A 13,031-nucleotide genomic window follows, 5' to 3' on the forward strand; every position below is an offset into this window, starting at 1 on the left:
TGTAAATCGAATATTAATTTAAATCCCAGTTTGGAAGTTGCATATACCGAAATTAGTTTATGCGCAGAATTGTAGAACTTGAGAGCCACGGAGCGAAATTACCGCAAAATGGATTAAACTTAATTAGAATTTAACGCGATATTTCTTCCGAGCACTACGACGTACTTTCGAATTCGAAGAAAACTTCGAACATTTACCATAAAATTGGACAAAAACTACCCTGTCAAGATTCGACGAGAGTTCCTCGTCTTTAAAGAATCAACGACACGTCTAATTTTATATTTTTCACAAGAGCAAGTACATTCGATGAAAATTTTCTCAAATTCCCAAAACGCTTAAAAATGAAAACAAATCTCCATCGTACACGATTAAATCGTAGAGTACGAAACGTTTTCACCTGAATCGAACGTAATCAGAAACTACGACGAATTATCGAACCGACGATCTATCGTTCGTGGACTTTGGACGTTTTCGCAGCTAGCAAGTCGAGCGCAGACATCGTACTCCGAAACGATTGGTTCAATTTTACGATGGAATTTGTCCCCCGTGCGATCTATTTCCGATCGAAACGTTTGTTTCGTTCGTTTCGCTAACACGTCGTCCACGTAGCGAAACAACGAAAAAGATACACGCGTCGCCGATAGGTAACGCTCGTCGTCACCGCGTGCGTGCTATTAATTAGTTTCGTATTTTGTTGCACGGCGAATATGTATAAAGCGTCGTTTCTCGATTCTCGTTACCGCTTGTTTCAGAACTTCGACAATTTACCGCGCCGGTAACTTTAGCCCGTTATCAGCGACGCGTATGCATGGTAATCTCAATGGAGTCGCAGGAATATTCACGCTGACTGGCGGAAGTCAGCGGCGGTCTATCAAATCACGACCTACTTACACTGACGTGGTATCAAGTCTCTGCTCATTAGCGACGTAAGCGCTGCTTCTTAACCCAGATCAACGATACGCGGCGAGGATTGTAGTCACGAGCGTGCGCGAATCACCCCAAAATTAATGGAGACTGGGCCCGGAAATTGATAACGTCTACCGATCCCCACTACAGACCCTTTATTACCTATATACCGTGTCGCTGGTGCATAATAAGCGTTACGTCGACGAACTTGCTTTACGACACGGTGATTGTTCTCGTCACCGTGATACAAATTTAAACAATGTATAAAGTTTGAAATTGGCCGGTCGCGTTTGAGTTTCGAGGACGAGTTGTAAGTTTTTTTCGTGCACTTGTACGGACGCGTGCGATTCTCTAGGAAAAATTATATTTTACTCGTGCGTTATTTATTATTTCGAGATTGTGAATAATTTGATTGGTATTTTTGTAAGGAATCGTGCGGCAAGTATTACACTTTTCTCGATTGTACGTAGATTATTATTCCGTGGATACAGTGTACAGTAATATGATTAGTATATTTTAAGTCAGGGAACTTTTTATTAATCTTGGGATCGTTTCTTTAATATTTTTATCTTCGTAGCGAACGAGAGACTGTAACAATGTACGGCGGATATTTTTAATTTCTGTCTCGTGAACAGGATTCCCCGGCATCGCGAAAAGTGCATATAAAATTCTTACTTTACTCTGAAAGGATTGCTCGATCCCGCAAGGTAGATACAAAGAGACGAGTTGCCAATATAGCAACAATGCGCGAGTAGGTGAAGCCGCTCTGGATATTAAATAGTAAAGAGTACGCTCGACGATACAACAAGTGGGTAAAATATGTAAAATTCTTTGGCCGTAAGAGCAATCTCGGTGAAACGAATGAAATTTTATCGAATTTCATTAACGTCACTGTGATTTCCCATACGGCCGAGCAAATTTTACACATTTACCCAATTCGTACATCGAGCGACAAGAATTGAAACACAAATTTATTTATCGTAATCGTTACGAAACGACTAATCGCTCTCCAGATGACTATTTTCATTATCAATTCGTCCGTTTCCAGTCATCTTCGTCGCGCAAATGCAATCGCAATTTCATTAATTGGAACGATGGATCATTTCTTCCGTTCAGTGTCCGGAATGTCGAGAGATCCAAGCTCGTAATATTAAATATCGAATCACTGTAGACGGTCGCATCATTGTTTCTCTAAAAATTACAGTGTATCGCCGTCCGAAAGAAATCCTACGTACGTTCGAATTTCTCGAATTTCAACTCGAGAATCGTCCCGGTGGCTCGCGCGCAAAGTAAACGGAAGAGGAAGAGGTTAGGCTCTCGAAGTCGGTTCGTCAAGCGGACATGAAGAAAGCCGCGACTCGAGAGGCGTGTAAGTAACTGAATACTCGGTGTAACGGGAGTTTTTGCGTGTTCCATCCCGCCCGAGGGGTCGATTCGAGCGAAACGTGAAGGGTTCGTGCAGACGCGAAGCGTAAATGAGACGCGAGACGCGTTATCGAGCTTCGTCGTGACACGCACACGTCGCGGACCCCTTCTCGAATGACGCACAAAGGGACTTCCCACGACCCCCACTCCTCGACGCTGCGCGAGAGTGAATGCGCGCGTAGCGATCGGTAACGCGCACTCCAATCTCGCGAAACACTTTCGTAAACTTTCGTGTACTTTCGTGCAGTTTCGTGCACTTTCGTGTACTATCGCGTATCTTCGTGTACTTTCCTGTACTTTCCTGCACTTTTCTATACTTTCTTATAGTTTCGTGTACTTTCGTGTACTTTCGTGTACCTTCGTGTACCTTCGTGTACTTTCCTGTACTTTCTTATTTGTTTCGTGTACTTTCGTGTACTTTCGTGTACTTTTCTATAGTTTCGTGTACCTTCGTATACTTTCGTGTACCTTCGTGTACTTTTCTGTATTTTCGTGTACTTTCGTGTACTTTCCTATAGTTTCGTGTACTTTCGTGTACCTTCGTGTACTTTCCTGTACTTTCCTAGAGTTTCGTATACTTTCGTGTACCTTCGTGTACTTTTCTGTACTTTCTTATTTGTTTCGTGTACTTTCGCATACTTTCGTCCTCGGCGCGTTCCCCCCACCAGAAAACCCCGAACGCAGAGTGGGCATCGCCTGGAATTGGTTTTTCTCGGTTTTCGTCGCCGCGACATTAAAATGTACAGTTTGTACACGGAAGGTCGCCTCTTCTCAGCCGTCGCGACGCGGCGGTAGCTACGAACGAAGAGGAAGGAGACGCTACCGTCAGACGTAACTCCCGCGAGAGAACGACTGGGAGACGTCGACGACGGCGTTATTTAAATATTTGCGGACGTGTCGAGCGCCAGAAGTCTCTGTTACCGACTGAAAATGGTATTTACGAGAATTATAGTAACGCGAGAAAGAGAGTTCGCCCTTTTCTCAACGTTTCGAAGGGAACGCGGGGAAAAATCAACTCTCGGTTATGCTTTTTATACAAAATTACAACAAGTATTTCTAGAACAGTTTTTAGGTCGAATTGTGCGAAAATTAATTTTTTAAAAGAAAAACTCTTCGTGTAAATTTTTTAACGAGAAAATAATCAACTCGGATATGAATATACATCGCGTATCACAGTAGCGAAAATATATTTATGTAAAAGTGTATAATTAACCGTACCTCGATACCCGGCTATATTTTTAAACGCGGAACGATCGTTCGTTAAGAGTCTCGCATGTCGTGCTTCGGCAAATTATAGTTTTACGACGACAAGAAGTGCTCGTGCAAGTAATCGATCTTTGAAGAATACTCGAGGAATATACTGCTTCGTCGTCGTACCACGTTCGCGGAAAGGAAAGCAGAATTAGAAAGTTGAAAAGTTCGAAGTGGTGGTATTTTCGAACATACTCCAACTTACCACTACATATTCGCTCTTTGGTGTGGGAAAGGAAACGAATTTTCGCTAAAGAAGATCGAAGTGCACCGTTTGACCTTATGGAAATTTAAATTTAAAACAAGAAAAAGATCCAGACTCTATCCTGTACAACAACTCTATCCTCCGGTGTTCTTTACGAGAATCTCGATTTAAATGTATTCCCAGGGACGAAGTTTCCTCCGCTCGGTTAATGTTTTAATGTATTAATATTTACTCATTATCTCTGGTAATTTTCCAGTCGGGTACAGAAGTTTCTTGTTTCGCTTTGAGAAAGCGTTAACGGATAGAGGTACAAAAGTCGAGAAACAACGTAAAGGGTACACTTACTTGTAAGGAAGGAGCACGGCGGTGAAGTTAATTGCGATGGACATTCGCGGGCCGGAAGTAATTAAGTACCGACACTGGATGTTCGGGGGATATAGGCCAGGATATCCGGGGCTGGCTAGCACGCAGCCGTCGTAGCAGTCAGTGTCCTCGTATACCCAGTCGCACTCTGCAAACACACGAAAATGCACAGGTTAGTTGTACGAATCGCAACGCGATCGTGATACGGTCGTCGCGGAGAGACCACCGCTCCGATTCGGTAACATCGAGCAAAGAGCAAATAATTTCTACAAGCAACCGTGTGTACGCGATATTCAATATGTGACGTTGCATTAACTGGATGGACTATCGAGTTTCGCTAATGCTTCAGGATGAACAACAGAGTGACGTTTCTGGAGCAGCTTATATCTACTTCGTGACTGTGCACACAACAAAATGTCAAGAGGAGATGCACTTCAATGCTAATGCAAGTTGCTTCGATCGGGGACGTCGTACAAATACTTTTTACTAGGGTATGTTGAAAAATCGGCCGATTCCCAGCGAAAAATGTTACATCAGCGGCAAGTGTTCCACGCTCTTAATGTGTCGTGTACGTAGATACGAGAATCACGTTTCGTTTAACGGGGAATGATTTCTCGATTTCGGAGGGACAAACTGTGGCGAATGTTTCGCAGGGTTTGTAACCATCATTAGCATCGTTGCAAAATACAGAGTATAAAATAAAAACTATACAAAGAAAGAAAGTATAAAAGATAATATTGCAATGCTACAGAAAAGCAATAGCGGTAAATCGTAATCGTTAATATTTATACGATCGCTGCGTGATTGAACTCACTCCTTCCCGATTGAATTAACACCATTTTTAAGGGTGTTATTCTAGATTCTCAAATCGAAGAAAAAACCGTGTAAAATTGTACCTCTTGCAGTCGATATAATAAGTTTCTTTGTTCGATATTTCCCCCTTTCTATCGCTTCGTTATTAATAAATTGTGAAATTCAGTATCGAGGCTTCTATACGTTGATCGATTCAGCAGCGAAATGCTCAAGAATCGAACTTAGGATTTCTTTTACTTAATCGTCTAGTATCACGGAGAGATATTTACACTACGGACTGTACAAAATAGACTCGAATGGCGGAAGCTCGGCCGAACTAACCCGAAACGAGAAACAATCGCGGTGAAACACAGGACAAAAGGTAGCTCTCCCTTCTGGATAAAGACGCGTCTCGCTGTACCGGACATTCAATTAAAATATGTGGGACACGGCGAGGAACGTCGCGGAGCGTTCGTTCGTTCGTTCGTTCGTTCGTTGTAAATTTCCCGGGATGCCGATATCAGTTTCGCGGATTTAATCGCGAGCGGTGCCTGCGCCCTCGCAACGCGTGCAGACATTACGGGAAAGTTATGGAGCAAGACTGGCGCGGGTTCGACGCCCATCGATAGTTAAAGTGCGCCACGATGATTGAGAAAAAAACGCCGCCGGAGCATGGAACGTGAATCACGGCTTTATCGCCGGTACCTGGAACTGTTGCGTTCGCTGGAGAACGAGTAACCGTGAGGCAAATTTAAGAGCGGCTCTCGAGGAACGACACGGAGGGGAAAATCGTGGAGAACGTTGGAACAAATGTTTTCCAATAGCCAACGCGATAGCAACGATCCCGAAAAAAACGCGATAGAAAATAATCGCGTCGATACTTTGTCATTTTTCGCGAAAAAGAAAACAAAAAAATTAAATAAACCAGAGGGTATTTTTGCACCGTGGTATTTTAGGCTGGACATTTTTAAACGGTCAGACATTTCTTGATACACCTCCGGTGGATCGTTGGAAATTGTTTCAAAATTTAACCGATTGTTACTTCTTCGATTGTTTCGCGACATTAGGGAATCAATTACGGGATAAACTAGTTCGAAGAGAGTAGACGGAGCGGAGAGGGTTAGACGTTTTTGTGAATCCTCAATATTTGTCTAGGGTTATTTCTTGGATTGTTTTGCGACTATTTTCGGTATAAAATGGTCGGAAGATAGTGGAAGGGGAGTTTGTACGAATTAGGTTTGACTTTGGCGAGTCGAAATTGGAAGGAAGTAAGAAATATTTACAATTGCAGAGGTATCGATTCATGGAAGCTCGTTGCGTATCGGTTCCTCGAGTAAGGTACTTTACTTTTTTCCTTTTAAACGTACTCGAGTGTAATGTCACCCTCGATCGCACGTTGCAACTAGTGTTAGTTGTCACGGCGTTCTTGGATTTTCCAAATTGAATCGTCGAGCAGTTTCGATTCTTCGAAGAGAGGGGAAGAAAATCGATCGGTTGAAAAATACAAGCGAACGTCGATATCCGACGATCAAGAAATAAAAAATATCGGGTGATTCGTCACTCAGAATCGGTGTTCTGGACGTATTTCCCGCCCCTGTTCCGCGTACGTTCGTAAAAGCGAAATTTACACCCTCGATGGATAATCTTGCAACATAAAATTGTCAGAACGCGACGTAAACGTCGAGAACTTACTTTTTCCCGGTCGCTTCGAACCGCGTGACGTCTGGTCGTTTGTTTTTTGTATTTTTTTATTTTTTCTCTTTCTCGCGAGACGTACACCAAGGCCAAGCGAAAAACACCAACGAATCGAGTGTATAAATCAATTGGACAGCGGGAAGAACCGCGATACCGTGGGAAAAAAGAATTTTCTCTACCTTTCCCTCGATATTTTTTCCCTTCGAACCCTTCCACCACTGGCAATCCCGATATTGGGAAATCACAATATTGATACGCGACGCCGGCGATCGTTGTTTCAATATTTCTACGACGAGCGTACCGCAACTTCAATGTTTAACAGATAGCGCGGGACACGAAGTGACGATTTACCACACCGTCTCTCGATCCGTGGATCGTAATTAAAATTTTCATAAACGGATATTTCGGGCTGGATATCCCCTTATCACTTTTCCCTCCCGTTGTCTTCTCGCGCGACGAAGAATCGTATCGTTGTCCCGTAACGTGTTCACCATTTCTCTTTCTCGCCGTCTCGTTCACCCTCACGGGTGTTTTTTGTTCAGTTTTATATATCCGGGCAGATGCAATTGTCATAATGGGTGGAACCATTAGAGATGGGGACGCGTCCAGCCCGGCGGCGCGCGGCCTCTGAATTTATATAATGCCTTTCGTATCTACCCCCCGCCCCCTCGGACTCCATACCCCCGCGAAAGTCTTTTTTCCTCACTCTTTAGCATATTTTTTCACGCTCGAGCCCACCCTTTCGGCTTCCTGCACTGCGTATCGTGCCCGTTCCTTTTTCCACCTAATTGTTCGCGTCCGAAGGCGCTTAATTTCATTTTTCTTTTCATTTTTTCCTCCCCTCCCCCCACTCTTTTTTCATCCTCACCTTTTATTTTCTTCTTCTATTCTCTTGACACGGTCGAACGTGTCCTCGTAATTAACTGGATCGTCGTCCCTTAGTTTCCAGTTACGTACACCCACACACTCCACCCACACCGCCTTTGGTACCTTTGTCACTTAAGACTAAAATCCACCTTTAGCCTTCTTCGTCACCTGAATACGTTCTTTGACACTCGAAAGGACCAATTGACGCGCGACATAACTTCCAGTCGCTGGTACATAGAACCAGGCTTATTGTCAGGGGATATATATCCGGTGGATTCGCCGAGTGGTTGATCATAAGCTCGAGTTTGACCAAGTTGATCGAAGTGTCGAACGATAGTTCGTCGTGATGAATTTATTCGAGAGATTGTTAAGTAATCGAGGGAATTGTTGGGAAACTGTACCTGTCGAATTACGAATGCATTGACTTTTACCAATTCGTCGAATGGTTGATTGTAAGCTCGAGTTTGACGAAGTTTATCGAAGTGTCGAACGATAGTCGTCGTGATGAATTTATTCGAGAGATTGTTAAGTAATCGAGGGAATTGTTGGGAAACTGTACCTGTCGAATTACGAATGCATTGACTTTTACCAATTCGTCGAATGGTTGTAAGCTCGAGTTTGACGAAGTTGATCGAAGTGTCGAACGATAGTTGTCGTGATGAATTTATTCGAGAGATTGTTAAATAATCGAGGGAATTGTTGGGAAACTGTACCTGTCGAATTACGAATGCATTGACTTTTACCAATTCGTCGAATGGTTGATCGTAAGCTCGAGTTTGACGAAGTTTATCGAAGTGTCGAACGATAGTTCGTCGTGATGAATTTATTCGAGAGATTGTTAAGTAATCGAGGGAATTGTTGGGAAACTGTACCTGCCGAATTACGAATGCTTGAATTCTTATAAATTGTAATTCGAACTGTCAACTCTTCGAGGATTTCGTCGATACGTTGAACAAGGAACGTTATACGACCCGACATTTCTTTAAATTTACCGAATATGTCCGTTAATGGGAAAAGTCAAGGTGGATATTATATCTTCGATCTTTAAATAAATTTGCATCACAGTTGAATAAATTAAATGAGAATTTCCATAATGACCTAGATGAACAGTACTAGGTACTGACAAGGAAAAAGTGATTGGTCGAACGAATTGAATACGTGAGAAATATGCAAAAGTTGTATTATCAGTGAAAGCGACTATTAAGACACGGATCGACTATTACGATTCTGAATGCAGAATAATCGATTTCGTACCCAAAAGTTACAAAAGTGGTTCAGTGGAAATAATTGAAATGTTTAGCAATATTTAATTTCGTGTTATTCGTATTGCCATTTTGCAAGGAGACTGCTTGTGAAATGTTTTTGGATCTCTTAAAACACTTTTCGGCGAGTAAAGATACTCCGAGACACATAAGAGATTATGTATCTATGCAGGAATCGTTCGAGGTGGCCTAAAAGTGTTGTTACACGTTATAATAGGGGCAATTGTAGAATAATGTTTTATATGCAAATACAATTATTGCTTATGTAATAGTATTGTATAACATCAGGTTACATTGAAATATTTAAACGTTACGTTCTTAACACCTAACAACCTAGGTTTCCTTCTCTACATTAATGAATTGCAAGTTGTCGTAGACACTGGTGAAAATATCGGGGAATCCTTTTGCGCAAGGAACACCACGAGACACGACACCAACGAGTTGGCCATTGTAGACCAATGGACCGCCGCTGTCACCCTGAAACAGACAAAAAACGAATATAGAATAATTTCTAACAACAGAAACATTATAACGCTTTCTTTTTTTCGTAACATATTTTCGTAAAAATATTCAACCAAAATATTCCTTTAATAGAATTTTGTAATTGAATTTTTCCAACGAAGAATTAAGTTTCCAATTCTCTCGAAAATGTATCATTGTTTAGAATTTTCCTTCAACGAGTTTCCGAAACAGAATTTTGCCAACGATACGACCAACCGATTAAGATGTAATACATCTTAATTCGATTAAAATCTTCGCGAACGTGGTAAAGTGAGCTTTCTGAAATTTACGCTGCATGTTCCTTCTTCGTGGCCATGATTTAAGGTGCAGATCTCCGTGGTTACGTCTCTGAATGCACGTCTGCAAGTGTTACGGTCGATCATCTTAACGCGGAGATATTGCTGCGTGTTTGAAGGATTGGACGGAGGAGTGGACGTAAGACCCCAACCGCTTACAACAGCGTACTCATTTTCTGGTGGCCTCCTAGTCGCGAGAGGGATAGGCTGTTGGTGACGGTTGAAGTTGATGTTATCGGCAAGCTGTAAAAATGCGTTCGTATTAAAGTATAAGGTAAACAATACTTGTCAATTACTGTAACTTCACAATAGTATGTGAATTTACATCTCATGTAAGCGTGAACTTACATTCAATTGAACGAAGATTACACACTACTTACGATACTCATCGGCTATTTCTAATAAATGCTAGGAGTGAAATTGAATTTGGTATAGGTAGCGTACGTTACCGATTCTGATGTACTTACCTTCTCAAAATCGGGTATAATTTATTGCCTACGTGTACGACGATTCTTACCTTAATCATACCAATGTCCCTATTTCCGGGATAATTCGCTACGTAATACATAGCAGCCACTGGATGGCTTTCACCATCCCGATCAAGGTAGATAGTACCGGTTACAACGGTCGCATGGTTTATTTCTGGACCAGCGGCTCGAACACAGTGCGCAGCAGTGAGAATATGATTCTTGTTAATTATGGAACCCCCACAAAAATGTTGATTTCTTATCCTGAGGGATACCGTATAAGGAAATTGGCCTTTCCGAGAATTCACACCGTTCACTAATTTGATGTCATGAAAAGAGCCTGTTATATTTGTGGGACGATTGATGACCAACTCGTTGCCAGGAGCAGCATTGACTGCACACAAAGAAAATCGATTTCTAGGAAAAGCACTCGTATATAAAGATTATCTTCCAATTATCGCAGTATTATCCGTTCATTCGGTTATATTAAATATTTACATTTTAAAGGCCAGTGTAACGTAAATGCCACTTCACCATGAAATCAATACTTATTTTAATAGTAACCTACTCTCCTGCGACGATAAATGTTTATTGCACTTACCAAAGCCAATGACCGTAAACAAAAGAAGATTGGAGATAATGTAATACATGATTAATATAGCAGCTTGATTTTGGTCGTACTCACGGTTAATGCAATCGGTAACGAAAAATGCAGACCTTATATACCGGACCGACAACACTGATAGCTATGATAATTATTGCGAGTTATATAATTAAAGTTAATGGTTTTACGTTTCGTTTGAGAAAAATAACCACGATGTAAGATAGGAGATAACAGAAAACATTTGATATATTGTCAACATTAATTCTTTAAAGATACGTTCCAAATTTTTTATTCCGAAACTTGCAAAAGTAACGAAATTATAGAATATTTTTGAGAACGCGTTAAGTGTTTCGAGCACACTACACTTCCAAAACGGAAGTAGCCTAGAAGATACTGCATCGTTAGCTACATTTACACACTTATTGCTTTATTGTGAGTCAAGTATGGAATACTTAACAAATACTTTACGATATCACGGAAGAAGATGCCCATCGCGTTGTTCATTTTATCGTTTCGTCGGGCAGTTTTCTTAGAATGTTATTGCACGAAGGAAGAAACGCTCACGACGAAAAATAGCTACAAACGAAAATAACGAAATTCTCGCAGTTGAGAAACATCTTCAACGAGTGTTCAGCAAATTTTAAAGCCGTCATAAGTTCCACCCATTTTGTAAAGTGTCCTCACACCGAGAACTTCGCTCAGAGAAATGACCATGAAAACGCCCATGCACGTTCCACTTTTCTTTAAAATGAAAAGTTTATGAGACGCTCTGTTGCGTGAGATTCGAATCGAATTCTTAACATTAAACGGTAATCATTTTCTTACATCGTGTACACCGACCATTCTCTTACCAAACGCTTATTTTTCTTTCCCAAGAAACAATTTTTATTGCGTCGATAAACTCGAATGACCCGATTATCGAGTTCGAAGATAACTCGTAGAAATAGCCTCATTTTTTAATCACACCTATCGCCTATTTCCCCGAAAAGAACATTTAGTACAGATATACAAAATGTACACGAAACACAAAATGAAGAAAGTATGCAAAGTACGTGAAATATGTAAAATGAGTTTTCAAAGTCGAGACAAGTATTGATCGAAGGCTCGTTCCTTTGTAACGATACTCTTTACGTACTAATGGATATCCAACATGTGTCAGTAGTCAACTAATAACGGTAATTGAAATTTTGAAACGTTGCTCTTGTCGATCAGCCCGCGATACGATTTCGTTGGCAGGTTAAAGGTTTCGCGTTACGCGTTGCGATTAATTGCACGTCGCAATAAGCAAACGAACGCCGCCTCGGTTAGCAGCTAGGAGGTTATTCTCGAGTAAGCACGTTTTAACGAAGTAAACTCCGCGAGGAGTTTACGCGGCCCGGGTCTTGGCCGCGGCTGAATTTTCAGCTTCTGACCGACGTGTTAATTAAAACACTCCCTGGCCCGATCTTTTTACGCAAATGAACGCAATTATCGCTGTGGAAACGTTAGAACCCCGGTGGAAGTTTCCCTCGACTCTCCTTTTAAAGGAAATTGTCCTTCGGATTGGACGAAAGGAGAGCAGCTCGTTCGTGGACCAAAGAGGCTTATTTTCATCGATTACGAAGCTGATACGTGGCGTTGGAGCACGAGTATTTTTTTTTCATCGAGTTTCGTTCAATTTACTTACAGCGTTGCTTCTTTATCCGCTGCGCGCGTTTCGAGCCAATTGTAGAGTGTATTTTTTCGAGGTGCGTGGGTACCTTGTGGATATTTTTCTCCGGTTAGCTCGAAACTTTCGAGTACTCGACCGTGACAAGCTTTCGTGTCTCGAGTCGATTCTAGTATTTTTCATTGTTGGTTGTAACAATTTTTTGAGCGATACCGAAGGTAATTTGTAAGATTCACCGTCAATGAGGCGATAGGGGTTGATTCGTGTCACTTGGTTTGGAAATCTGATAATCATTGGATTTGGACTGTGTACCGGTACGATCGGGTTAATCGTAGGCTTATACTACTATGGCGAGGCTCCCCAGCGTTGACGTGTACTACTTTCGGTAGTGGTTTGCAATCGTATTAATTTGACGTGTATTACCGTGCTTGGAAATTACGAGGAACAGTAACAGTTAATGGACGAAACGGTGTGATAATTTGTACTTGGTGATTTGTAGAAAATAGTATCGTACAAGTACGTATAAATTTACACAAATGGTACAAGTATACAAATCTATATAAATAGGACAAGTAGGTATAAATTTATACACATACTACAAGTACGTAAAACTTTGTATGAATGGTACGAGTGCGTGAAAGGAAAGTACGTGAAAAGCTCGAGTAATAAAAATTGAAATAAACGGTGCGAGTTGCGGGCTATCGAAAGCAGTCGGTCGCACTCGTTCGGTGCGCGTTCCTTTGTTTATT

The 13,031-nt window shown here is 41.5% G+C and overlaps 2 protein-coding genes across 2 annotated transcripts in view; both read right to left on the reverse strand.

Annotated features, from left to right (window-relative positions):
* LOC143150867 (uncharacterized) overlaps window positions 1-13,031 on the reverse strand; it is a 373,071-nt gene that overhangs the window by 110,255 nt on the left and 249,785 nt on the right. Inside the window, exon 7 of the mRNA XM_076319404.1 lies at window positions 4,133-4,298. Within this exon, the coding sequence (XP_076175519.1) occupies window positions 4,133-4,298 (166 nt within the window). The remainder of the gene's footprint in view (window positions 1-4,132; window positions 4,299-13,031) is intronic.
* On the reverse strand, window positions 9,019-11,138 carry LOC143151418 (chymotrypsin-1-like). The gene is made up of 6 exons (XM_076320517.1): window positions 11,050-11,138; window positions 10,844-10,898; window positions 10,632-10,776; window positions 10,081-10,424; window positions 9,558-9,806; window positions 9,019-9,243 (listed from the first exon to the last, which is right to left on the reverse strand). The coding sequence occupies exons 1-6, from the start codon at window positions 11,136-11,138 to the stop codon at window positions 9,100-9,102; spliced, it is 1,026 nt and encodes a 341-aa protein (XP_076176632.1). The 3' UTR covers window positions 9,019-9,099.

This window comes from Ptiloglossa arizonensis, chromosome 9 (genome assembly GCF_051014685.1).
Source record: "Ptiloglossa arizonensis isolate GNS036 chromosome 9, iyPtiAriz1_principal, whole genome shotgun sequence".
In the NCBI taxonomy this organism is placed as follows: Eukaryota; Metazoa; Arthropoda; class Insecta; order Hymenoptera; family Colletidae; genus Ptiloglossa; species Ptiloglossa arizonensis.